The sequence below is a fragment of the Neophocaena asiaeorientalis genome, unplaced genomic scaffold (genome assembly GCF_003031525.2).
Source record: "Neophocaena asiaeorientalis asiaeorientalis breed wild unplaced genomic scaffold, Neophocaena_asiaeorientalis_V1.1 scaffold43, whole genome shotgun sequence".
NCBI classification, from domain to species: domain Eukaryota; kingdom Metazoa; phylum Chordata; class Mammalia; order Artiodactyla; family Phocoenidae; genus Neophocaena; species Neophocaena asiaeorientalis.
Window position 1 is genome coordinate 8,843,232 of NW_020173674.1, and position 26,479 is coordinate 8,869,710.

The 26,479-nt window shown below is 43.9% G+C and overlaps 1 protein-coding gene across 2 annotated transcripts in view; it reads left to right on the top strand.

Moving 5' to 3' along the window:
* Positions 1 to 25,845, top strand: part of STX5 (syntaxin 5) — a 28,104-nt gene extending 2,259 nt beyond the window's left edge. For both annotated transcript variants that reach the window (XM_024748739.1, XM_024748741.1), the window contains exons 3-11: positions 825 to 895; positions 1,049 to 1,104; positions 1,223 to 1,293; positions 5,088 to 5,204; positions 5,280 to 5,336; positions 5,512 to 5,593; positions 6,065 to 6,171; positions 6,341 to 6,462; positions 25,110 to 25,845. In XM_024748739.1, coding sequence (XP_024604507.1) covers positions 825 to 895; positions 1,049 to 1,104; positions 1,223 to 1,293; positions 5,088 to 5,204; positions 5,280 to 5,336; positions 5,512 to 5,593; positions 6,065 to 6,171; positions 6,341 to 6,462; positions 25,110 to 25,269 — 843 coding nt within the window. In that variant the 3' untranslated portion in view covers positions 25,270 to 25,845. The remainder of the gene's footprint in view (positions 1 to 824; positions 896 to 1,048; positions 1,105 to 1,222; positions 1,294 to 5,087; positions 5,205 to 5,279; positions 5,337 to 5,511; positions 5,594 to 6,064; positions 6,172 to 6,340; positions 6,463 to 25,109) is intronic.
* Positions 25,846 to 26,479: the final 634 nt, after the last annotated feature.

A 26,479-nucleotide genomic window follows, 5' to 3' on the forward strand; every position in this document is an offset into this window, starting at 1 on the left:
TAATCAGGAATTCCCTGAGCGTAGGGTTGCTGCTATTCTGGAAGGAATATCTCAGCGCAAGAGGTGGCTGCGAGTATATTTGGTTTGGATAAGGAACAGATTCTTGAAAGAGCTTTTAGCTCAGAGACAAACACTTTGAATTCTAGTTCCAGTATAATTTTACCAAGTTTGCTCTGTGACAACACAGAAGTTAATCTAGTTGGATCTCAGGTTTTGTATCTGTAAAATGAAGGAAGGTTTCTAAATAAGTAGTTTTAATCAAAACCACTTTGGAGTGCTTTTTTAAAAATTAGATTTGTCTTGGTCCAGACTTTCTGAATCCAAGTGGAACCAGAATAAATGTAATTTAAAATATTTTTACTGGTCAGCTCTTGTTAGCTTCTCTTCTGTACGATCTCCAAGAGTTTTACATTTATCCTCTCTGATTCCCGGATTGGAGGAATAGAATGGTAATACTAGTTACCATTTATTTAGTGCTTAGAATGGACCTGGTATGTGGCTAAAATAATTTACAACCCTTAGGTTTTTTAATCTTAGCAAGAACAAGAGGTGTGTGGATTGTCTTCATTTTACAGAAGAGGAAGTAGAGATTCAGAATGGTTTAAGCAGCTTGCCCCAAGCTCCCCATGTAGTAAGAGGTGGCACCTAGATTTGAACCCAGGTCTACCTGTATGGACTGTCTGGTGGAGGATGCCACTAGTGTTAGAGGGTGAGTTTAGTAGACACCTGAGGAACAGTGAGGAAACAGTTTTCACTGAGGAAACAGTGAAAGCTGGAAATGGGGAGGGAAAACTAAAGTTTTACCTCTTGACGTTGCTTTTCAGAATGGAATCCAGACAAACAAGCGAACTCTGCGTGCCGTCCGGCAGCGCAGTGAATTCACCCTCATGGCCAAGTGAGTTGAGAGAAGTTATGTGGTGTCTGAGGAGAGGTGGCCTTGCCTGTGGTGACCTTGGCCGTGAGGACTGGGATTGGTTGTGCTGGTGCTAATGTGGGAAAGGCCCTCTCCTTCCCTTCCCGCAGTGTTCCCATTAATGCTCGTTTGCAGGCGCATTGGGAAAGACCTCAGCAACACATTTGCCAAGCTGGAGAAGCTGACAATCTGTGAGTGTTCTCGGGGCCTTTCAGAACTGGGGCAGTGAACCCGGGAGGGCGGAGGAACCATACTCCCTGAGCCTGGTCTTCAGCCTCACCTGTCGTGACTTCTTGTTTGTCTCTGCAGTGGCAAAGCGCAAGTCCCTCTTTGATGATAAAGCAGTGGAAATTGAGGAGCTAACTTACATTATCAAACAGGTGAGCGACTAGTGATCGGCAGAGCCCAGCATTTCAATTGGATCACTTCCGTCATTTTCCCTTGCTCTAGGGTCCCAGAGAAAAGTTTCTAGAGCCAGCCCCAAACATCCCACTCATCCAGTGTGTCAGTGATCATCTACTGTGTACAAAGCACCGTGCTGGGCACTTGCCACACAAACATTACGAGGCAAGATACCTGCCTTCAAGGGCTTACTGTCTAGAAGAGGTATCCAGCCCCATAAACTCACACTTAGAATGGATAGGAGGCAAATGGTACAGAAAAGATCTTATGAAAAGATGAATGAGATAGTCTGGGGACACTGGGAAAGATTTTATTGAGGATGTGACATCTGAGCTGGTTTCAAGGCTTGTGGAGAAGCAGTGGAAGAACGTGCCAGACAAAGGAAACAGTGTGTGCAGAAGCATGTCTTATAAAAGGGAAAGTTCGAGTTTTTGCTCAGATATCACCTGCTCAGGGAGGCCTACTGTCACCATGCTGTTTACTACCCCAGCAACCAACTCTGATCTCGCTTATCTTGCACTATTTTCTTTTTTATAGCACTTGTTACATTCTAATGGTCTCTATAATTAACTTATGTTTATTGTTTGTTTTCTCCCACTTAAGTCATCTTCCTCAAAAAAAGAAAAAAAAAGTGCTAATACCATAAGAGCAGAGATTTTTCTTTCTGTTTGTTCATGGATGTATCCCAAATGCCTGTAGCAGTGTCTGGCATGTATTAGGTACTCAGTATTTGTTGATTGAATTGAGTGATTGGCAGCAAATGAGGCTGAAGAGGTAGACTGGTAGCTGTCTGTGAAGATCCTCATGGGGGCTTGCTAAGGCGTGTGGAATCACTCTGAAGTGTGTGGGCTGCAAAGACGATTAGAACCTGGATTCCAATTCTGTCTGCAAGACCCTAGTATAGCAGTTCTAACAGTGTTATTTGTTTCTTTCCCGGAACAATGTAATAAGAATAAAATGAGAAATTGAATGACCATGGGGGAAAAAGGAACACCCTGGAGCATGAACGGTCAGAGACGCTAGGGAGGAGGCTTGTGCAGTTCTCCTGTATGGAGATGATTATGGCAGAGGCCAAAGGGCAGACACATTCAGGAGATGCTGTGCTGAGTAGAAAAGAGAGGGTTCCGTTAATTACTGGGGCATTATCGCATAGGCATTTAAGAACCACTGACTGGATTTAGACAGACTTCAAATCCCAGGCTCACCAATCATGGTGTGACCTTGCGTAAGCTACCCAACTACTCTGAGCTTCAGTTCCCTTATAAATAGAAAGGGGATAATAACAGTACCCATCTCACAGGGTTGTTACAAGGATTTATTAGTTTATTTTTTCAATCACTCACATTATTGAGTGACTTTGGCTGCCTGGTTCTGGGGATTCAGCAGTGAACAAGACAAATGCGGTCCCTGCCCTTGGCAACTTCCTTGCTGAATGGGTGAACTAGACACTATACAAGCAAACAAAAGACAGTTTCAGGTAGCGGCACATCCTATTAAAGAAATGAGGTGAGTGAGTTCCTCAGGGTAGGGGCCTACTTTACATGGGGTGATCTAGGATGGTTTGGCTGAGGAAGGGACATAGAGACCTGAATGGTAAGGAGAAAGTTGGTCATCCAGAGATCTGACGGGGGCACATTCCAGAAAGTGGGAATAGCAAAGGGAAAGGCCCCGAGGCCTGGGCAACCTTGATGTGAAAGGCTGTGAAACAGGCCAGTGTGGCTGCAACACAGCCAGTGAGAAGGAGGCCTGTGTGTGGGGGGGGTGAGGTCAGAGGAGTGAGTGGGGCGAGACCACATAGCCAGTGTAAGCTAGGTGAGGAATTTGGATCGTGTACTAAATTTAGTGGGAAGGTCTTGGAAGATTTTGAAGCAGGGGAATGACATGCACTATTTTTGGTTTAGAAGGTCACTCTGGTGGTTGTGTGGAAAGTGGATTGTAGGGGGCAAATTCTAAAAGGAAGATCACTTAGGAGGCTCTGGGCAATTTTTAGAGAGGGGACAGTTTGGACTAGGGTAGCTTTGTTAGAGAAGGAGATGAGTGGACCCATTCAGAGTATATGTTGGAATCAGCTGGGTTCTTTGTGGGTTCCTTGTGGATTAAGGGAAGAGAGAGGAATTGAGGATGATTTCTTAAGGTTTTCTCACCTGGTGAGCGGTGGTGCCATTTACCAAAGTGGCAAAGAAGGAAGGGGGAATAACTGGGGGGGGTAATTAAGAGTTGTTTTCTATGTTAAGAGAAAGTCATAAGCTGCTTAGCAGGTTGCATGGCGCACAGTAATCAAGCCCGAGACTGCTGTTCTGTTCACAAAGCACTGAGTATGTAGTAAACGCTCAGTGTAGGTTATGGTGGTGCTGTGGCGTATAGCTTGGGTTAAGGAGATGTCAGTATGTGACTTAGAAGCTTCTAGCTTGGGCAACTAAGTGGGGAGTGGTGCCATTTTCTAAGTTCCGGGGGGAGGAGATTTTATGGGGGAAAAACCTGGAATGCAGTTTTGGACACATGGCTGTGAGCAGGCTCCATTAACTCCGAAGGGACAGAGCAGTCAGCAGCAGAAGTTGTCCAGGGGTCTCGAGAGAATCTTTGGGGCTAGGTTACTAATTGGAGGAATACTAACTGGGGGTACTATTGGAGGGACTCTAGAAGTTGCCTAATCTAGTTTTTTGGTGGTTTTTTTTTTTAACTTTTATTTATTTATTTACATTTTGGCTGCGTTGGGTCTTTGTTGCTGCCCGCGGGCTTTCTCTAGTTGCGGCGAGCGGGGGCTACTCTTCGAAGCCCAGCGCATGGGCTTCTCATTGCAGTGGCTTCTCTTGTTGTAGAGCACGGGCTCTAGGAGCGCGGGCTTCAGTAGTTGTGGCTCGTGGGCTCAGTAATTGTGGCTCGCAGGCTCTAGAGCGCAGGCTCAGTAGTTGAGGCACACGGGCTTAGTTGCTCCGCGGCATGTGGGTTCTTCCGGACCAGGGCTCGAACCTCATCCCCTGCATTGGCAGGTGGATTCTTAACCACTGTGCCGCCAGGGAAGCCCCTAATCTAGTTTTTTTCTTAGCCTGTATCTTGAGCTCACTACTTTTGACCTCTTCCCCCTCCCCCTCCTCTTCTTCCTCTGGTCTTTCCCTGGACTTCGCTGTCCTGGGGCGGCAAGCTTTCTCTGCCACTCCCAACCACCTCCTTCATCTCCCTTGTCTCACGAGGCCCTTGGCAGGCAGGATTGGGAAGCAGATAATCCATTGGTCTGGTGTAGAAAGCCTGGCTGTGCTACTAATTCATCGTGTATAACGTTAGACAAGTCACGTCTTTCACTCTTTTGCAATAGTAATTTTTAAAAGGAATTCTGTATATAAAAAGCATTTCATTGATGCTTCTGGGAAGCCATGGTGCCTTTGACTCTTCCTGTCTCCTGAGTACAGCACAGATGCTTTGTTGCTCAGCATGCCCTGGGTCTGAGATTTTGGCCTTTTGAAGGGTTCTATGGCCATGAGCATGGCCTCACAGTGGGGGTAGGACAGCAGGGTGGAGGGAGTAGACACCTCAGGTCTTTATGAATGGACGGGGCCATATTTCACCTCTTTCTGGCTCTACCCCGCAGGCACTGAGCCTGAGCAAACTACAGAGCTTGGACTATCCCAGCAGGCCCTTCTGGTCTGTCTGAGATACCATCACCCCTGCTAGTAATGTCCACCCTGCCGTCCCTGCCAGAGATGTCCAGGTGGGAGAGATGCTGGCTGAGGACCCCATGGTTGATACTCAGTTTTTCTGTTGGCTCTTTCACCAGGACATCAATAGCCTTAACAAACAAATCGCCCAGCTTCAAGATTTCGTGAGAGCCAAGGGCAGCCAGAGCGGCCGGCACCTGCAAACCCATTCCAACACCATCGTGGTCTCCCTGCAGGTGGGACCCGGGGGAGGGAGAGGCAGAAGGGAGGAAGGCATCTTCTCTGGCTGACCCTCTCTCCTTTTCTTTCAGTCAAAACTGGCCTCCATGTCCAATGACTTCAAATCAGTTTTAGAAGTGAGGACAGAGGTGAGAAGAATCTGTGTAGGAGGGATAGGAATCAGGGGTGAGGGCTCCAGAGGGAAGTGGGAAGGGGACAAGTGGAAGGGCAAGGGCAACAGGGTCACGGGCACCAGGAGGAATCTCTTTAATGTGCCCGCTTTCCAGCGGCCTCAGGACCTTTGCATTTCTCCCTCAACCCTAGAACCTGAAGCAGCAGAGGAGCCGGCGGGAGCAGTTCTCCCGGGCACCCGTGTCAGCCCTGCCCCTTGCCCCCAACCACCTAGGTAAGTCACAGGCAATACAGGGAGCCCTGAGGGATAAGGCTTAGTTACTCCAGTTCTGGTATCTTCCAAAGGCAGGGGTTGGGTAGGAGAATGGATGGCCAAGGAGGTTGCTAGGCTTTGTCTCTTAGAGGTCAGACCTGATTGCTGGGATATATGATCCACACCTAGTCTCCAGCATTCTCAGTGTTGGGGGTGAATTCAATCATGTTCAGAAGAATGACAGTTTCTAATTTTTTTTGCACTTACTCGTTGTCTTCCCATTCTGTCATTTAATTTTCACAACCACCTTTTGAGAAAGCAACTATTGTTATCCCCCATTTTACAGGTGAGGAAACTGAGGCTCAGAGAGGTTAAATGACTTGTCCAGGGTCACAAGGCTAGTAAGTGCCAGAGCTGGGATTCAAATCCAGAGCATGTGGGCTTTGAACCTTTTAACCACTAAGAAGTGCCATGTCTTCTTTCTTCCCCCAGGGGGCGGTGCTGTGGTTTTGGGGGCGGAGTCTCGAGCCTCTGGGGACGTGGCCATTGACATGATGAACTCTAGGACCAGCCAGCAGCTGCAGCTCATTGATGAGCAGGTATCCACGCTCTGAGCTTGGGAGGAGTTGCTCCTCTGTTTTCCTCTGTGGTCACAAGCAAGTGTTTGGAATGTGCCATGGGTGGAATGGCAAAGTGGAGGGTCCTAAAGAGGCAGGCCCTCCCCTGCAGAAGCTCCCAGTGCTCATGTATGCTGTCTCTCCTCTGAAGGATTCCTACATCCAGAGTCGGGCAGACACCATGCAGAATATTGAGTCCACAATTGTTGAGCTGGGCTCCATCTTCCAGCAGTTGGCACACATGGTTAAGGAACAGGAAGAGACCATTCAGAGGTGAGATTCTTTCTCTCCTTAAGTTCAAAAACAGGAGCCTTCTCTTCCCCGTGGATTGGCATCCTAAAGGTCCCCAGGGACAGCTTGATGCCCTTTGGAAGAGAAGAGTGAATCCTGTCCACCCATAGGGTCAAGTTCACCTGCCTCCATCCACTCAACAAGTGTTAATTGAGCACCTGTTCCTTGTCAAGCACTGTCCTAGGTGCTGGGGATACGGTGATGAACAGCACAGTTAAGTCTATTTTGTGGAGCTTACTTTGTAGTACGGAATTTAATAGTGTGGGTGAGGATAGCTGTTAAAAAGAATTGAGAAGAAATTTTCAGGTACTGATAAGGGCTATACTGAGAATTAAAGTAGGATGAGGTGTTCAGAAAGTGATGGAGGAGGTATATCAGATTGGGTGGCAGGGAAGGCTGCTCTGAAGGCTTGATATTTAAGCAGAGACGTGAACTACAAGAAGGATCCAACCATGCAAAGAAGAGGGATGCAACCATGCAAAGGAGAGGGTAAGAGTTGCCTAGGCAGTGTGGACAGCTAGAGCAAAGGCCCTACGATGGGACAGTCTTGCTGTATTAAAGAATCACGGGGCTTCCTTGGCGGCACAGTGGTTAAGAATCCGCCTGCCAATGCAGGGGACATGGGTTCGATCCCTGGTCCAGGAAGATCCCACAGACTACGGAGCAACTAAGCATGTGCACCACAACTACTGAGCCTGCGCTCTAGAGCCGCGAGCCACAACTACTGAGCCCACGTGCCACAGCTACTGAAGCCTGCGCGTCTAAAGCCCAAGCTCCACAACAAGAGAAACCACTGCAATGAGAGTCCTGCGCACTGCAATGAAGAATAGCCCCCGCTCGATGCAACTAGAGAAAGCCCGCGTGCAGCAAGGAAGACCCAACACAACCAAATAAATTATTTTTTTTTTAATTAAAAGAAAAAAGAATCAAGAAGGCCAGTGTAGCTGGAAAGCAATGAACAGGAAGAGAGAGGTACAGGATAAGACTGGAGGGAGGTAGGCAGAGCCCACGCACGGGAAGGCCTCTCTGCTCTCCTGGTGCCCCCTGCTACTGCACGAGGCATTTTATCTGCTCCTCTTTGGCACTTAGCGTTCATTCAGTCAGTTATGGAGATACAGTCGAGGATGAAAGAGACAAAGAACCCTCCCCTTGTGGAATATACATTGTAGTAGGGGAGACAGATAAGTTAAAATATACAAAATAAGTAAATGGTCCAGTATATATTTTTGCCCAGTGATAAATCCATAAATAAAAGTAGAGTAGGGTAAACTAATCAGGAGTTCTAGGTTTGGAGGAGCAAGTTGTAATTTTAAATAGGATGGTTATTAAGAGAGGCCCTATTAAGAAGATGGCGTCTATCCAAGAAGGGGGAAGGTAAGAGAGTTTGCCATGTGGATATATGGAGAAGAGTACCAGGCAGAGGGAAGAACCAGTGTAAAGGCCTTCAGGCAAGAATATGTCTGATGAGTTAAAGGACAGCAAAGAAGCCACTGCATCTGGGGACAGGTGAGAAGGAGAGTAGTACCAGGTGAGGTTAGAGGGGAAATGGGAGACCAGATCATGTGGGGCCTTTTAAAGCCAGTGTGAGGATTTAGCATTTACTCTGAGTGACATGGGGAGCCACTGCAGGGTTTTGATGAACGGTTATACTATCTGACTTCTGTTTTATTTATTTATTTTTTGGGCCGCACTGCGTAGCTTGTGGGATCTTAGTTCCTTGACCAGGGATTGAACCAAGCCACCGCAGTGAAAGCGCCAAGTCCTAACCACTGAACCGCTAGGGGATTCCCTCTGACTTCTATTTTAAAAGAATCATTTGGTTGCTGTAGTCAGAACAGACTGTAAGGACCTAGGATAGAAGCAGGGAGATGGATGCAGAGGCCTTTTCAGTAATCTAGGCAAGAGGTGATGGTAGCTGGGACCAAGGTTGTATGAGTAGTAGTTGCAACTCTGGATGTATTTTGGAGGTAGAGCCAATAGGATCCATTACTTGATGAACTGAATGCAGGGCGTGAGAGAAAAAGAGGAGTTTATGATAACTCCAGGCTTTTGATGTGAGCAATCAAAGGGATTCATGCTCTTCACTTGAAATAGGGCTGGTTACTCAGGGTAGAGTAGATTTGGGGCAAAATAAGTTGTGTTGGACACGTCCAACCAGGTGGACAGTTGTTTGTTTGTTAGACATCTGGGTGGAGATAGTGAACAGGCCGATAGATATAAGGAGTTGAGGAGACAGGTCTGGGCCAAGAGTGGGCAGCATTGGACTTTGAAACTAGGCCAAGTGAGTTCTAAGAAAGAGGAGGATCAAGCACTGAGTCCCAGGGCTATTTCTGGACTCAACTCTTAGTTCTGAGGGAGGGCACTGAACAGGAGCACAGCTTGTGAGGTAGGAAGAAAAATAAAAATGTGGTGTCCTAGGAGCCAGGAGAAGAAAATGATTCAGGGAAAGAATAATCAGCTGTGACAAATTTTGCTTATAGGCCAAGTAAGATGAGAGCTGAGAATTTAATTGGAGTATTTAGTTCATTAATAGTTAATAATTTTTGCTAAGGTTGGATTTAGGCCTACCATTTTACTATTTTTTTTCCTGTTTTTCCCTTCTGTTTCCTGTTCCTCTCTTCCTTCTTTCCTATCTTTTGAACAGTTGAAAAAAAAATTTTAATTCCATTTAAATTTGTCTGTTGGTATTTTAGCTATATGTAATTGCTTTTCTTTTTTTCCGGTGGTTGCTCTAGGGATTACAGTATGCATCATTAACTTTTCACAGTCAGCTTCATATAAAATGTGAGAAGTTTGCAACCCTCTCCTCCATCTTTTATGTTATAGTTGTCATATTTGTTGCATCTACATACTTTATAAACTCCACAATATAATAGTATAATTTTTATCTTACAGAAATAAAGAGGAAATAATAGTCTTTTATACTTACTCATATATTTACTGTTTCCAGTGCTCTTCATTTCTTCCCGAATATCCAGTTTCCATCACTTCCCTTTAACCTGGAGAATTTTCCTTAGTACTTTTTGTAGTGCAGTTCTGCTGATGACAGATACTTTTACTTTTCTTTTTTTTTTAATAAATTTATTTATTCACTTATTTAATTTTTGGCTGCATTGGGTTTTCACTGCTGCACACAGGTTTTCTCTAGTTGCTGAGAGCAGGGGCTACTCTTTGTTGCAGTGCACGGGCTTCTCATTGCAGTGGCTTCTCTTGTTGTGGAGCACAGGCTCTAGGCATGCGGACTTTAGTAGTTGTGGCACATGGGCTTCATAAGTTGTGGCTCGCAGGCTCTAGAGCGCAGGCTCAGTAGTTGTGGTGCATGGGCTTAGTTGCTCCACAGCGTGTGGGATCTTCCTGGACCAGGGCTCAAACCCATGTGCCCTGCATTGGCAGGCGGATTCTTTACCACTGCACCACCTGGGAAGCCCTCTACTTTTCTTTTTTTAAAATAAGTTTATTTATTTATTTTTGGCTGTGCTGGGTCTTCGTTGCTGTGCGGGCTTTCTCTAGTTGCAGCGAGCAGGGGTTGCTCTTCGCTGTGGTGTGCCAGCTTCTCACTGTGGTGGCTTCTGTTGTTGCAGAGCATGGACTCTAGGCACGTGGGCTTCAGTAGTTGTGGCTCGTGGACTCTAGAGTGCAGGCTCAGTAGTTGTGGCACACAGGCTTAGTTGCTCCGCAGCGTGTGGGATCTTCCTGGACCAGGGCTCAAACCCATGTCCCCTGCGTTGGCAGGTGGATTCTTAACCACTGTGCCACCAGGGGAGTCCCTGGCTGCTTTTTAATACGTTTTTTCTTATATTTGGATTTTCACAGTTGATAGTTTATGTACTTAGATGTGGTTTTCTTTGAATTTATTTATTTACTTATTTGGGGCTGTGTTGGGTCTTCGTTGCTGTGTGCAGGCTTTCTCTAGTTGTGGTGAGTGCAGGCTACTCTTCATTGCAGTGCGCGGGCTTCTCATTGTCGTGGCTTCTCTTGTTGTGGAGCAGGGGCTCTATGAGCACAGGCTTTAGTAGTTGTGGCTTGCGGGCTCTAGAGCCCAGGCTCAGTAGTCGTGGCACACGGGCTTAGTTGCTTCGCGGAATGTAGGATCTTCCCGGACCAGGGCTTGAACCCGTGTCCCCTGCTTGACAGGTGTATCCTTAACCACTGCGCCACCAGGGAAGCCCCTTCTTTGAATTTATGCTGCTTGGGGTTCTCTAAGCTTCTTGAATCTGTAAATTTATGTCTTTCATGAAGTTTAGGGAATATTTGACCATTATTTCTTCAAGATTTTTTTCTGCCTCTTTTTCTTTCTGTTTTCTTCTTCTAGGAATATATATGTATACATATATAAAATCAACTGTAGGAATTCCCTGGTGGTCCAGTGGTTAGGACTCAGCACTTTCACTGCCAAGGGCCTGGGTTTGATCTCTCGTTGGAGAACTAAAATCCCGCAAGCCATATGGCACAGCCAAAAAAAAAAATCAACTATAAGTGTATATTTATTTTGTTGTTTTTATTTATTCTGTATATTTATTATATTGTGGAGCCAAAAAAAATCAACTATAACTGTATATTTATTTTGAGATGTATATATATCTCAACAAATTACATCTCATTAGGAGGCATTTAATGTCAGATTGACCCTATATTATCTAGAACAAGTTTGATCACTTGATTAAGGTGGTAACAGATAACCTCTCCTTTCATTTATTTATTTATTTTATTATTATTATTTTTAAATCTCTCCCCTTTTTTTTTTTTTGGCGGTACGCGGGCCTCTCACTGTTGTGGCCTCTCCCGTTGTGGAGCACAGGCTCCAGACGCGCAGGCTCAGCGGCCATGGCTCACGGGCCCAGCCGCTCTGCGGCACGTGGGATCTTCCTGGACCAGGGCACGAACCCATGTTCCCTGCACCGGCAGGCGGACTCTCAACCACTGCACCACCAGGGAAGCCCTAATCTCTCCTTTTAAAAGTACATTTTCTTCCTTGCAGTCAGCAAGTGATTTATGGGATACCCTGTTCCCAAAAAACCTTTAACCTAATGTTTCTAGTAGCCGGTTATGATGCTTGTCTGGTCTGAATTAATTAATCTAATTTGGGTGTGTTTTTTCTGTAAAGAAGAGCTTTCCTTTATTAACTGCATGAGCTGAAGTTCATCTTAATCAGGCTGGATAAATCTTAATTATTTTCCTGTATTTCCAGAGTAAATAGTTATGGAGTAGGTGCCATAGTAGTGACCAAGGAGGTTTTTTGTTTTGTTTTAATTCTTCCTCGTTTTTGATTATCATTACGGGCTTAAGGTTTTTATTTATGTTTTATATTACAATTAGTTAGGATAATGATTATTTTCATAGTTCAGATTGTTCCTAGTTCATCCAGTGGAATACAAGAGGTTTTTGTTTTGTTTTTTTAAAGAATGGGAGAAAATAAAAGTATGTTTGTATTCTTTTTTTAAAAAAATAAATTTATTTATTTTATTTATTTTTGGCTGCATTGGGTCTTCGTTGCTGTGCATGGGCTTTCTTTAGTTGCAGTGAGCGGAGGCTACTCTTTGTTGTGGTGTGCAGGCTTCTCATAGCGGTGGCTTCTCGTTGCGGAGCACGGGCTCTAGGCGCATGGGCTTCAGTAGTTGTGATACGCGGCTCAGTAGCTGTGGCTCACAGGCTGTAGAGTGCCGGCTCAGTAGTTGTGGCGCACAGGCTTAGTTGCTCCGCGGCACGTGGAATCTTCCCAGACCAGGGATTGAACCCGTGTCCCCAGCATTGGCAGGCAGATTCTCAACCACTGTGCCACCAGGGAAGCCCCATGTGTTTGTATTCTAATGGGAATGATCCAGCAGAGAAATAAAAATTGATAATATAGCAGGCAGGGGGAAGAATCTTAAAGTTATGTCCTTGAGATGGTGACAGGAAGTGGGATCCAGTGGATAAGTATAGGACTTGGCTTTGAGACGAGCTGGTGAGAAATGGGAAAGCAGATGCTGGGGGGAGGGACCAAGATAGCTGAACTCATGGCACTGTGTAAATGCCTGGGACTCAGCACCTAGTAGTTGAATAAATAAACAAACATCCTTTTAACCATTGGTTGCCAAACCTGGATGTTCATAGGAACCCCCTATAGAGCTTATAAAAAATGAAGATCTTGCCAACCAATGGCTGGCAGCCACTGCACAAGGCAGAGCCTGGCAACTGACCAGACCAGGGGCCAGCCACGCCTACTGGGCCACCTATGCCTAGTCAGTCCCACCACAGCAGAAGGGCCCACACAATATGGGGCAGCCCTAGAGCATATAGCTGTGGTGACCAGAGGGAAGTGAACTGCTGGGATGCATAGGACATCTCCTATGAAAGGCCGTTTCTCTAAGGTCAGGAAACATAACGAACCTACCAGGTACATAGAAATAAAAACAGCAAATTGGGCAGAATGAAGCAACAGAGGAGCATGTTCCAATCAAAGGAACAAGTTAAGACCCCAGAAGAAGAACTAAGTGAAGTGGAGATAGGCAAACTACCTGATAAAGAGTTCAAGGTAATGATCATAAAGATGATCAAGGAACTTGGGAGAAGAACAGATGAACATAGAACCTTAACAGAGAGTTAGAAGATGTAAAGAAGAACCAAACGGATGAATATAACTGAAATGAAAAATACACTAGAAAGAATCAACAGTAGATTAAATGATACAGAGGAATGGATCAGTGAGTTGGAAGATTAGAGTAGTGGAAAGCACTGAAACTGAAAAAAAAAAAGTGAGCAGTTTAAGAGACCTCTGGGACATCTAGTGTACTAACATCTGCATTATAAGGGTCCCAGAGGGGAAGGGAGAAAGAGACAGAGAACGTATTGGGAGACATAATATTATAGCTGAAAACTTCCCTGACCTGGGAAAGAAAACAGACATCCAGGTCCAGGACACCTAGAGAGTCCTGAACAGCATCAACCTGAAGAGCACCACACAAAGACACACTGTAATTAAAACAGCAAAAATTAAAGACAGAGAGTATTAAAAGCAGCAAGGAAAAAAAAAAAAAAAGCAAGGAAAAATTAAGTTATGTACAAGAGAACTCCCATAAGGCTATCAGTTGACTCTTCCAGCAGAAACTCTGCAGTCCAGAAGGGACTGACATGATATATTTAAAGTGATGAAAAGGAAAAGCCTACGGCAAGAACACCCTACCTGCCAAGGTTTTCATTCAGATTTGATGAGGGAATCAAAAATTTTACAGACAAGCAGAAGCTAAAAGAGTTCAGCACCACCAAACCAACTTTAGAAGGAATGTTAAAGGGACTTCCCTAAGTAAAAAAGAAAAGGCCACAACTAGTAACATGAAAATTACGAAAGGAAAAAGCTCATTGGTAAAATTAAATATACAGTAAAAGTAGTAAATCAACCATTTACAAAACTAGTAGGAAAATTAAAAGACAAAGAGTAGGGCTTCCCTGGTGTCGCAGTGGTTGAGAGTCCGCCTGCCGAGGCAGGGGACACGGGTTCGTGCCCCGGACTGGGAGGATGCTGCGGAGCAGCTGGGCCCATGAGCCATGGCCGCTGGGCCTGCGCATCCGGGGCCTGTGCTCCGCAATGGGAGGGCCCGCAGCAGTGAGAGGCCTGTGTACCACAAAAAAAAAAAAAAAAAACAGGTACATAGAAATAAAAACAGCAAATTGGGCAGAATGAAGCAACAGAGGAGCATGTTCCAATCAAAGGAACAAGTTAAGACCCCAGAAGAAGAACTAAGTGAAGTGGAGATAGGCAAACTACCTGATAAAGAGTTCAAGGTAATGATCATAAAGATGATCAAGGAACTTGGGAGAAGAACAGATGAACATAGAACCTTAACAGAGAGTTAGAAGATGTAAAGAAGAACCAAACGGATGAATATAACTGAAATGAAAAATACACTAGAAAGAATCAACAGTAGATTAAATGATACAGAGGAATGGATCAGTGAGTTGGAAGATTAGAGTAGTGGAAAGCACTGAAACTGAAAAAAAAAAAGTGAGCAGTTTAAGAGACCTCTGGGACATCTAGTGTACTAACATCTGCATTATAAGGGTCCCAGAGGGGAAGGGAGAAAGAGACAGAGAACGTATTGGGAGACATAATATTATAGCTGAAAACTTCCCTGACCTGGGAAAGAAAACAGACATCCAGGTCCAGGACACCTAGAGAGTCCTGAACAGCATCAACCTGAAGAGCACCACACAAAGACACACTGTAATTAAAACAGCAAAAATTAAAGACAGAGAGTATTAAAAGCAGCAAGGAAAAAAAAAAAAAAAGCAAGGAAAAATTAAGTTATGTACAAGAGAACTCCCATAAGGCTATCAGTTGACTCTTCCAGCAGAAACTCTGCAGTCCAGAAGGGACTGACATGATATATTTAAAGTGATGAAAAGGAAAAGCCTACGGCAAGAACACCCTACCTGCCAAGGTTTTCATTCAGATTTGATGAGGGAATCAAAAATTTTACAGACAAGCAGAAGCTAAAAGAGTTCAGCACCACCAAACCAACTTTAGAAGGAATGTTAAAGGGACTTCCCTAAGTAAAAAAGAAAAGGCCACAACTAGTAACATGAAAATTACGAAAGGAAAAAGCTCATTGGTAAAATTAAATATACAGTAAAAGTAGTAAATCAACCATTTACAAAACTAGTAGGAAAATTAAAAGACAAAGAGTAGGGCTTCCCTGGTGTCGCAGTGGTTGAGAGTCCGCCTGCCGAGGCAGGGGACACGGGTTCGTGCCCCGGACTGGGAGGATGCTGCGGAGCAGCTGGGCCCATGAGCCATGGCCGCTGGGCCTGCGCATCCGGGGCCTGTGCTCCGCAATGGGAGGGCCCGCAGCAGTGAGAGGCCTGTGTACCACAAAAAAAAAAAAAAAAAGAGTAAAATCACTCATATCTACAATAAGTAAGGGGTACACAAAACAATAAGTTGTAAAATATGATGTCAAAAACTAACTGTGGGGGAGGGGAGTAAAAATACATTTGAACTTAAGAGATCAGCAACTTAAAATAACCACATATATATATTTATAGATTGCTATATATAAACCTCATGGTAACCATAAACCAAAAATCTATAATAGATATATAAAAAAGAGAAAAGAATTCAAAGATAGTCATCACATCATAAGGGAAGAGAACAAAAGAAGAAAGGAACAAAAAGAACTACAAAAACAACCCCCAAACAACTAATGAAATGGCAATAAGTACATACCTATCAATAATTACTTTAAATGTAAATGGACTAAGTGCCCCAATCAAAAGACAGAGAGTGCCTGAATGGATACAAAAACGAGACCCATATATATGCTGCCTATATATGACTCACTTAAGATCTAAAGACGGACACACAGACTGAAAGTGAGGGGATGGAAAAAGGTATTCCATGAAAATGGAAATCAAAAGAAAGCTGGGTAGCAATACTTATATCATACAAAACAGACTTTAAAACAAAGACTGTAACGAGACAAAGAAGGACATTGTATAATGATCAAGGGATCAATCCAATAAGAAGATATAACAATTGTAAACATACATGCACCCAGACATAGGAGCACCTGAATATATAAAGCCAATATTAACAGACATAAAGGAAGAAATTGACACTAACACAATAATAGTAGGGAACCTTAATATCTCACTTATATTAATGGACACATCAGACAAGAAGTCAATAAGGAAACACTGGCCTTAAGTGACACATTAGACCAAATGGGTTTATATAAAAAACATTCCTCCAAAAGCAGCAGAATACAAATTCTTTTCAAGTGCATATGGAACATTCTCCAGGATATATTTATTACATGCTAGGCCACAAACCAACTGTTAGTAAATTTAAGAAAACTGAAATCATATCAAGCATCTTTTCCAACCACAATGCTATGAGAGTAGAAATCAAATACAAGAAGAAAACTGCAAAAAAAACTAACAAGTGGAGGCTGAACAATGTGCTGCTAAACAACCAGTGGATCACTGAAGAAATGAAAGAAGAAATAAAAATTATCTGGAGACAAAATGAAAACAATAATCCAAAATCTGTGGGATGCAGCAACAGCAGTTCTAAGAGGGAAGTTTATAGCAATAGAAGCCTACCTCAGGAAATAAAAATCTCAAACAACCTACCCTTACACCTAAAGGAACTAGAAAACAAAGAACAAACAAACCCAAAGTTAGTAGAGGAAAGAAGTAATAAAGAGTAGGGCAGAAATAAATGAAATAGAGACTAAAAAAAATAGAAAAGATCAATGAAAGTAAGAGATAAACAAGATTGATAAACCTTTAGCCAAAATTATCAAGAAGAAAAGAGGGAAGGGCCTAAGGCAATAAAATCAGAAAAAGGAGAAGTTATAACTGATACTACAGAAATACAAAGGATCAAAAGAGATTCCTGTGAAAACTATATGCCAATAAAATGGACAACCCAGAAGCAGAGAACAAATTCCTAGAAACATATCTCCCAAGATGAATTAGGAAGAAATAGAAAATATGAACAGACCAATTACTGGTAATGAATCAGTAATTTTAAAAAACTTCCAACAAAAGTCCAGGACCAGATTGCTTCACAGGTGAATTCTACCAAATGTTTCGAGAAGAGTTAACACCTATCCTTCTCAAACTATTCCAAAAAACTGCAGAGGAAGGAGTGATCCTAAACTCATTATCTGAAGCCAGCATCACCCTGATACCAAACCAAAGATATCACACAAAATAAAATTACAGGCCAGTATCACTGATGAACATAGATACAAAAATCCTCAACAAAGTATTAGCAGATTGAATCCACCAATACATTAAAAATACACACCATGATCAACTGGGAGCTTATTCCAGGGATGCAAGGATGTTTCAATCCACAAATCAGTGTGATATACCACATTAACAAATTGAAGAATAAAAATTATAGATCATTTCAAATAGGTGCATATAAAACTTTTGACAAAATTCAACATCCATTTATGATAAGAACTCTTCACAAAGTGGGCAGAACATTCGTCAACATAGTAAAGGCCATATATGATAGGCCCACAGCTAACACCATACTCAGCAGTGGAAAGCTGAAAGCATATCCTCGAGATCAGGAACAAGGACACCCACTCTCACCACTTTTATTCAGCATAGTATTGGAAGTTGTATCCACAGTAATCAGAAGAAAAAGGAATCCAGATTGTAAAGGAATAAGTAAAACTGTCACTGTTTGCAAACAACATGATACATAGAAAACCCTGAAGATGCCACCAAAAAGCTACTAGAGCTCATCAATAAATTCAGTAAAGTTGCAGGATACAAAATTAATACACAGAAATCTGTTGAATTTCTATACACCAACAACAAACTATCAGAAAGAGAAATTAAGGAAACTCATTTACAATCGCATCAAAAAGAAAAGGAATAAATCTAAGGCAGTAAAAGACCTGTACTTGGAAAACTATAAGACACTGATGAAAGAAATTGAAGAGGACACAAACAGATGGAACAATATTCCATGTTCTTGGATTAAAAGAATTAATATTATTAAAATGACCATACTACCCAAGGCAATCTACAGATTCAGTGCAATCCCTATCAAAAACTAATGGCATGTAGTCTTTTTTTTTTGAATTTTATTTATTTTTTTATACAGCATGTTCTTATTAGTCATCAGTTTTATACACATCAGTGTATACATGTCAATCCCAGTCTCCTAATTCATCACACCACGCCCCCCCCCCCCACCGTTTTCCCCCCCTTGGTGTCCATACGTTTGTTCTCTACATCTGTGTCTCAATTTCTGCCCTGCAAACTGGTTCGTCTGTACCATTTTTCTAGGTTCCACATACTCGCGTTAATATACGATATTTGTTTTTCTCTTTGTGACTTCACTCTAGTGAAGTAATGGCAGTTAGTCTTTTGTGGAGACACAAGACTTGCAACATCCAAAACAATTGTGCGAAAGAACAGAGCTTGAGTTGTCATGCGTCCTGTCTTCAGACTGTACCAAAGCTACAGTAATCGAAACACTATGGTACTGAAACAGAAACAGACACATCAATGAAACAGAACAGAAAGCCCAGAAATAAACCCACGACTTACGGTCAATTAATCTATGACACAGGAAGCATCAATATACAGTGGGGAAGAGACAGTCTCTTCAGTAAGTGGTGCTGGGAAAACCAGACAGTTACATGTAAAAGAATGAAATTGGAGCATTTTCTCCCACCATATATAAAAGTAAACTCAAAGTGTGGGAATTCCCTGGTGGTCCAGTGGTTAGGACTCTGCGCCTCCACTGCCAGGGGCCCGGGTCAGGGAACTAAGATCCCACAAGCCACACGGTGCATCAAAAAAAAAAAAAGTAAACTCAAAGTAGATTAAAGACCCTAAATGTGAGACCAGAAACCATAACATTCCTAGAAGAAAACACAGGCAGAACGCTCTTTGACATAAATCATAGCAATATTTTTTGCATCCATCTCCTAAAGCAAAGGAAACAAAACCAAAAATAAACAAATGGGACCAAATCGAGGTTTTGCACAGCAAAGGAAACCATAGACAAAACAAAAAGATAGCTTACCAAAATAGAAGATATTTGCACATGATATGACTGATGGATTAATTTAAATGTATAAACAGCTCATACAACTCAACATCAAAAAATCCGATCAAAAAATGAGTAGAGGGCTTCCCTGGTGGCGCAGTGGTTGGGAGTCCGCCTGCCGATGCAGGGGACACGGGTTCGTGCCCCGGTCCGGGAAGATCCCACATGTCGCGGAGCAGCTGGGCCCGGGAGCCATGGCTGCTGAGCCTGCGCATCTGGAGCCTGAACAAAACAAAAAGATAGCTTACCAAAATAGAAGATATTTGCACATGATATGACTGATGGATTAATTTAAATGTATAAACAGCTCATACAACTCAACGTCAAAAAATCCGATCAAAAAATGAGTAGAGGGACTTCCCTGGAGGTCCAGTGGTCAAGACTCTGTGCTCCCAATTCAGGAGGTACAGGTTTGATCCCTGGTCAGGGAACCGGGATCCTGTAAGCCGAACAGCACGGCCAAAAAAAAAAAAAAAAGGCAGAAGACCTGAGTAGACATTTTTCCAATGAAGACATACAGATGGCCAACAGGCACATGAAAAGATGCTCAACATTGTTAATCATTAGAGACATGCAAGTCAAAACCACGATAAGATAGCATCTCACACCTGTCAGACTGGCTATCATCAAAAAGACCACAAATAACCAATGGTGGTAAGGATATGGAGAAAAGGGAACCCTTGTGCACTGTTGGTGGGAATGTAAATTGGTGCAGCCACTGTGGGAAACAGTATGGAGTTTCCTCAAAAAAGTAAAAATATTAGAACGACCACATGGTCCAGCAGTTCCACTCCACTCCTGGGTATATATCCAAAGAAAATGGAAAACACTAATTTGAAAAGGTACATTCATCCCAGTGTTCACAGCACCACTTTTAGAATAGCCAAGATATGGAAACATCCTAGGTGTCCATCAACAGGTGAATGGATAAGGAAGATGTAGTATATGTATACAATGGAATACTGCTCAGCCATAAAAAGAATGAACTCTTGCCATTTGCAGCAACTCTTGCAACAGTGAATAGGCTTTGAGTGTATTATGCTTAGTGAAATAAGTCAAAGATAAATAGTGTATAATATCACTTATATGTGGAATCTAAAAAATAAGACAAACTACTGAATATGACAAAAAAGAGACAGACTCAGATATAAAGAACAAACTAGTGGTTACCAGTGGGGAGAGTGAAGGGGGAGGGGCAACATGTGGGTGGGGGATTAAGAGGTACAGACTACTGTGTATAAAACAAGCTACCAGGATATATTGTAGAGTTCAGACAATATAGCCAATATTTTATAACTAATTGGAGTATAACTTTTAAAAATTGTGAATCACTATGTTGTACATCTAAAACATATAATATTGTAAATCAACAATATGGCAGTTTAAAAAAACGGAAAGAAAAAAATGAATGAATGTAACAAAACAAAAATTCACAGATATAGAGAACAAGCTAGTGGTTACTGATGGGGAGAGGGAAGGGAGAGGGGCAAGATAGGGGGAGGGGTTTAAGAGATAAAAACTGTATATAAAATAAGCTACAAGAATGTAAATATTTTACAGCACAGGGAACATAGCCAACATTTTATAATAACTTTAAATGGAGTATAATCTGTAAAAATTTTGAGGGTTTCCCTGGTGGTGTAGTGGTTGACGTCCACCTGCCGATGCAGGGGACACAGGTTCGTGCCCCGGTCCGGGAGGATCCCACATGCCGCGGAGTGGCTGGGCCCATGAGCCATGGCCGCTGAGCCTGTGCGTCCGGAGCCTGTGCTCCGCAACGGGAGAGGCCACAACAGTGAGAGGCCCACGTACCGCAAAAAAAAAACACAAGAAAACAAACAAAAAATTTTGAGTCACCATGTTCTATACCTGAAATTACTATAGTATCTTTTTTTTTTTTTTTACTATAGTATCTTAAATCAGCTATACCTAATTTAAAAATGTATTTTCTCCTGGAAAAAAAAAAAAAATGAAGGTTCCCGGCAGTCTACTGCACTCATATCTGTGGAATCAGAATCTCCAAGTATGAGGCCAGGAACCTGTTTTTTTTACCTTGCCCAATTCTTCAGACTACTTCCATGTTCTCAGTTCGGTACGAAGAAAGGCCATTAGTGGAGAGAATCAAGGAGAGGAGGTGTGGGAGTTCTGAGGAATCCGCAGGTTCACACATTCCCGCCCACTTGCTCTGATGCCTTCAGGCAATGTCCAGGCCTGGATGTTCTTTATTCCCCACAGCACCTAGCAAGCAGAGTGCTTGTACTCCTGGTTGTTGATCAAGTGAAACTGCGTGAACACCTGCATTTGTATAAAGCAGGTTTCCCAACACCAGTGCATTAAGCAGCTTCACATATTTAATTGGGCAATTTAACGGCACTGTGAAGACAGCAGTCTTGATCCTAGAACCAGGAGAATTGACTGATTCTTACCTGGTTCAACTGAGACCTAGGGAATTCAGTTGAATTGCTGAGTTAGGCCATAAACACTGGAGCTCCTCAGGCTACAGTGTTTTTGTTTTTTGGTTGCATTGGGTCTTTGTTGCTGTGTGCACTCTAGTTTCTGTGAGCGGGGGCTACTCTTCGTTGCGGTGCGTGGGCTTCTCATTGTGGTGGCTTCTCTTGTTGTGGAGCTGTAGGTGCGTGGCATGTAGTAGCTGTGGCATGTGAGCTCAGTGGTTGTGGCTCGTGGGGTATAGAGCGCGGGCTCAGTAGTTGTGGCGCATGGGCTTAGTTGCCCCGCGGCATGTGGGATCTTCCCGGACCAGGGCTTGAGCCCGTGTCCCCTGTATTGGCAGGCGGGTTCTTAACCACTGTGCCACCAGGGAAGCCCTACAGTGTATTTTGAATATTAGAATATTATAGATTCAAAGAAACAGATTTGTATCAATAAAAGCTTTGTGTTCTTTCCCCAATGCATATGTGTGTTTTTTTAAGAATTTATTATTATTATTATTTATTGTTTTGGCTGCATTGGGTCTTTGTTGCTGCGTGCGGGCTTTCTCTAGTTGCGGCAAGCGGTGGCTACTCTTCGTTGTGGTGCGCAGGCTTCTCATCGCGGTGGCTTCTCTTGCTGCGGAACATGGGCTCTAGGTGCACAGCCTCCAGTAGTTGTGGCTCACGGGCTCAGTAGTTGTGGCTCGCAGGCTCTAGAGCACAGGCTCAGCAGTTGTGGCACATGGGCTTAGTTGCTCCACAGCATGTGGGATCTTCCCGGACCAGGGCTCGAACCCGTGCCCCCTGCATTGGCAGGTGGATTCTTAACCACTGCACCACCAGGGAAGCCCCTGCATATGTATTTTAAATAGAGTTAGGGAATTCCCTGGCGGTCCAGTGGTTAGGACTCCGCACTTCCACGGCAGGGGGCATGGGTTCCGTCCCTGGACAGGGAACTAAAATCCTGCATGCCAACAAAACTGAAAGCCTTTTATTTAAAAAAAAAAAAAGTGAGAGTTATAGTATGTATACAACTTTACATTCTAGTCTTCCTTGAAAAAGTGTCATAAGTATTTTTCGGTGTTAGTACTCATTTGTTCATTGGTTTAGCAAACATTTGTCGCTGCTCCTGTGAGCTAGTCCTCCTGGATCTGGGGATAGGGAGAGAACGCAAAAGGCCGCAGACTGGTGCTGGGTGAGGAGAATGAGGTTTGTTCTGGGACAGCTGAGAGGCATGAGATGCATGGTCTTAATGCTCAGAAGAGAGGGCTAAGCTAGAGATAAGGACTTGGGAGTCAGCAGCTTCTGGGTGAAACCATGGAGGTAGATGGAGAAATTCCCTGGCGGTCCCGTGGTTAGGACTTCACGCTTTCACTGCTGTGGGCTCAGGTTCGATCTCTGGTCGGGGAATTAAGATCCCACAAGTCACTTGGCTTGGCAGAAAAAAAAAAAAAAGAAAAAGAATCTGCGTTTTTGTTTTTGATTTGCGGTACGCGGGCCTCTCACCGTTGTGGCCTCTCCCGTTGCGGAGCACAGGCTCCGGACGCGCGGGCTCAGCGGCCATGGCTCACGGGCCCAGCCGCTCCGCGGCATGTGGGATCCTCCCGGACCGGGGCACGAACCCGTGTCCCCTGCATCGGCAGGCAGACTCTCAACCACTGCGCCACCAGGGAAGCCCGAATCTGCGTTTTTGAGACGCTCAACAGGTGATTCTTACGTTTTTCTAAGGTAGAAAAACTGCTGATGTAGTGTTAGTCATTTTCCTTTTCCCTCCAACTTGCAAATTAAAATTTTTCAAACTATAGAAAAGTTGGGAGGATAGCATAAGGAACACCTATATTCCTTTCACCTGGATTCACCAACTGTTGACATTTTATCACATTTGCTTCCTCTCACCTTTTTTTTTTCTGAATCATTTAAAAGTAGGTGCAAACATCATGACATTTTATCCCCAGATACTTCAGCAAGCATCTGCCAACAATCGGTATCCTCCTGAGCAGCCACAGTACCATAATCAAGCCTAAGAAAATGAACAGTTCTCCAACACAGTCCAGTACTCAGTCCATACTCAAATTTCCCCAACTGTTCTAAAAAAAAAGTGTTTAGCTTTTTTCCTTCAGTTTAAGATTCAGGCAACATTCATACATTTCATTTGATTGTTGTGTCTCTTTAGTCTGCCTTTTGTTTTTTTTGTGTGTGTGATACTTACTTGTTTTTGAAGAGGCCAGCATCTCTTGTACGAGGTCCTGCATGTTTATTTGTCCACTGTTTTCCCTATGATTAAATTTAAGTTCCATGTATTTGGGAAGCCCGAGGTTATGTCTTTATTGGTGAGACCAAGTTTGGCCACTTGTTCACGGTGGTGACCATCAGACTGAGTCATCTGTGGAGTGATGCTTTGGGTCCCTGTGAATTTCCAGTTCCTTAGCCCCCTGATGGTCCTTGCCTGATTCGTTTGTGAGAGCGTGTGTTGCAAAATGGTAATTTTCTAATTTGCTCATTCCTTCTACATTTATTAGCTGACATTCTTCCTTAAAGAAGTTTTCTGTCTTAAAATTACTATAGAATAATAGTAATTTCTTTCCTTGTATTAGATTTCATTCACAGACTCCCATTTAAAATCTTTTAGATGCCAGATTGCATTCATTGTTTTTCCACTTTTGTTAAGCAAAGCCATTATAATTGCCGATATGAATGAGCTTAATTGGGTATGAGATGACAAACGCATCCACACTGAGAAATGTAGTTATAGCCAAAAGCTAGGAAACCTGGTAACTTTAGCCTACCTGACATAAACAGGGAGCCGTGTACAATCCAGGCTCCCGTATTTGGACAGAGATTAGCTCGCCGTCCTCATGACCACCTTACCAGGACCTTGGGCTTGCAGCCACTGGCCCAGCCCTTCCTCTCACTTACCTATTTGATTACCAGGCTCCACCAACTTTTCTGACCTCACAGCTCCCACAGGTGCCTGCTCCCAGCGACTCCCTTTGCAAAGACCAGGGTTTATATTTGGTTTTTAGGACTCTGCATATTCAGATTAGCTGGGATATGTTTGATTTTCCTCAGCAGTGTCTCAAGAGATTACCATTCTTCTGAGAACTTCTCTATATCCTGAGAGACATGTTCTCCTAATATAGGGCTTTTCTTATCCCTTGACTTTCTGTCCACATCAAGTTTTTCTTCCTTTCTCACTCGGAACCAGGGTTTCCTTACCATAATGGTCTGTGAACTTTCCCCCCTTTTTACAAATGCAATACTGTTTATTAGACAAAAATCAATAAATACCAATGAGCAAAAAAATATAACTAACATTTTGGATCCTCTTAGTATGGGTTGGGCACTTTATATAACTCATTTAAGATTGACAACAAACTTACGATTTGTGTTATCCTCATTTTTCCTTCCTTTGCAGTTGAGGAAAATGAGACTTGAGGTTAAATGACTGGCTTAGGGGTCATAAGCTAATAAGTTGCAGAGTTGATTTTCAAACCACAGCCAAGACTTGTTTATATAACCCTTCCAGAGCTTTTTCTATATATCAATACAAATATATAAACATGCAGAAAATACACTTCAACAGCATTCTTTTTAATCCAGTGTCATTCTCTTTCCCCTCCTCCCGGCCCTATCCCCAGGATCGACGAGAACGTGCTGGGAGCCCAGCTGGATGTTGAGGCCGCCCACTCAGAGATCCTCAAGTACTTCCAGTCGGTCACCTCCAACCGGTGGCTTATGGTCAAAATCTTCCTCATCCTCATTGTGTTCTTCATCATCTTTGTGGTCTTCCTTGCCTGAACCCTCTCCACTCTGAGGCACTCCATGGGGGTTTGGAACCCTCCTGGGAGGGCAGGTGGCCAGAGCTGCCACTGAGCCTGTGCAGGATGCTTGGGAGAAAGGCCCTCAGCAGTGGGCCACTGCCCCCAATCCCCCACTCCTTTCCTCTGGCCACCCTGTCCTCCCCTCCCCACCCTCCAGCCCATGAAACACACACGGTTCTGGATTTGGACTCTGCTGTGAAGTGGTTGGAAGGGAGCAGAGGCCACCTGGGGGGCTCATCACGCAGGTTGTCTCCAGTAGGAGATTTTTATAAACCCTCCCCAGCCTGTCGCAAAAGAAACTTTGGCAGCAAGGGGAGGTGATGTCCTTCCTCACCTTCCTGAGAGTGAGGAAAGGAAGTGAAACTGGCCCAGGGACCAACTTTCCCATCTGGGTTAGAATTTGACCTCTTCTTCCTCTCTTCACCATGTGAGGCAGGGGGCTCTGAGACCCTCGGCTGCCTGCATAACCCCAACTTTGGCTGCAGGTGACTCTCAATCTGCCAAATGTGCTGCAGCCTGTTTTCTCCCAATTACAACAAGACTGTCAGCCTAACTAGCCATGTCGTCATTTTTGGGTGAGAGCGTCAAAAGGCCTAGGCAGCAAGTGGAGTGAGCCCACTGCCCAATATTATAACTGAAAGGGTTGGGCTGATGGCCCCAAGGGGCCAGGCTTTGGGCTCCATGCACACAGCTGCCTCCAGCAGGGGATAACCAAGTGCAGCAGCACTTAATTAGCATGGAAACTTCCCTTCAAAGCGGGGAGCAGGATCTCAGAGTGGGTCTCTGATGGGTGGCAACTTCCAGGACCATCTCCAGAAGTATTTGGACCTGTTTCATCTGCATCCTCCAACCAGCTGGCCCCACGTTTTCCTTGGGCTGGATGAAGCAGGAGTTCTGCCTGCTGCCAGGAGTGAAAGGTGAAGAGAAGTGTTTGTTCGCAGCTCCAGCTGAGGCTCGTGGTCCCCTCGAAGCCCCTCACCAAATCCAAGCTAGTCACACGAGAATGAAGTAGAGACCTGCCTGGAACACCTACCCTCCAGGGAGGTCAATATGCTTGTCAGTCCCGAGCAGGACCCACGACCACATCGTGCCGAGGTCACCGGAGTTCCCCCATTTCACACACCCAAAGGAAGCTCAAGCTATAGCGAGGACCATCACCATCACACTGGGCTGGCCATAGCACTTTG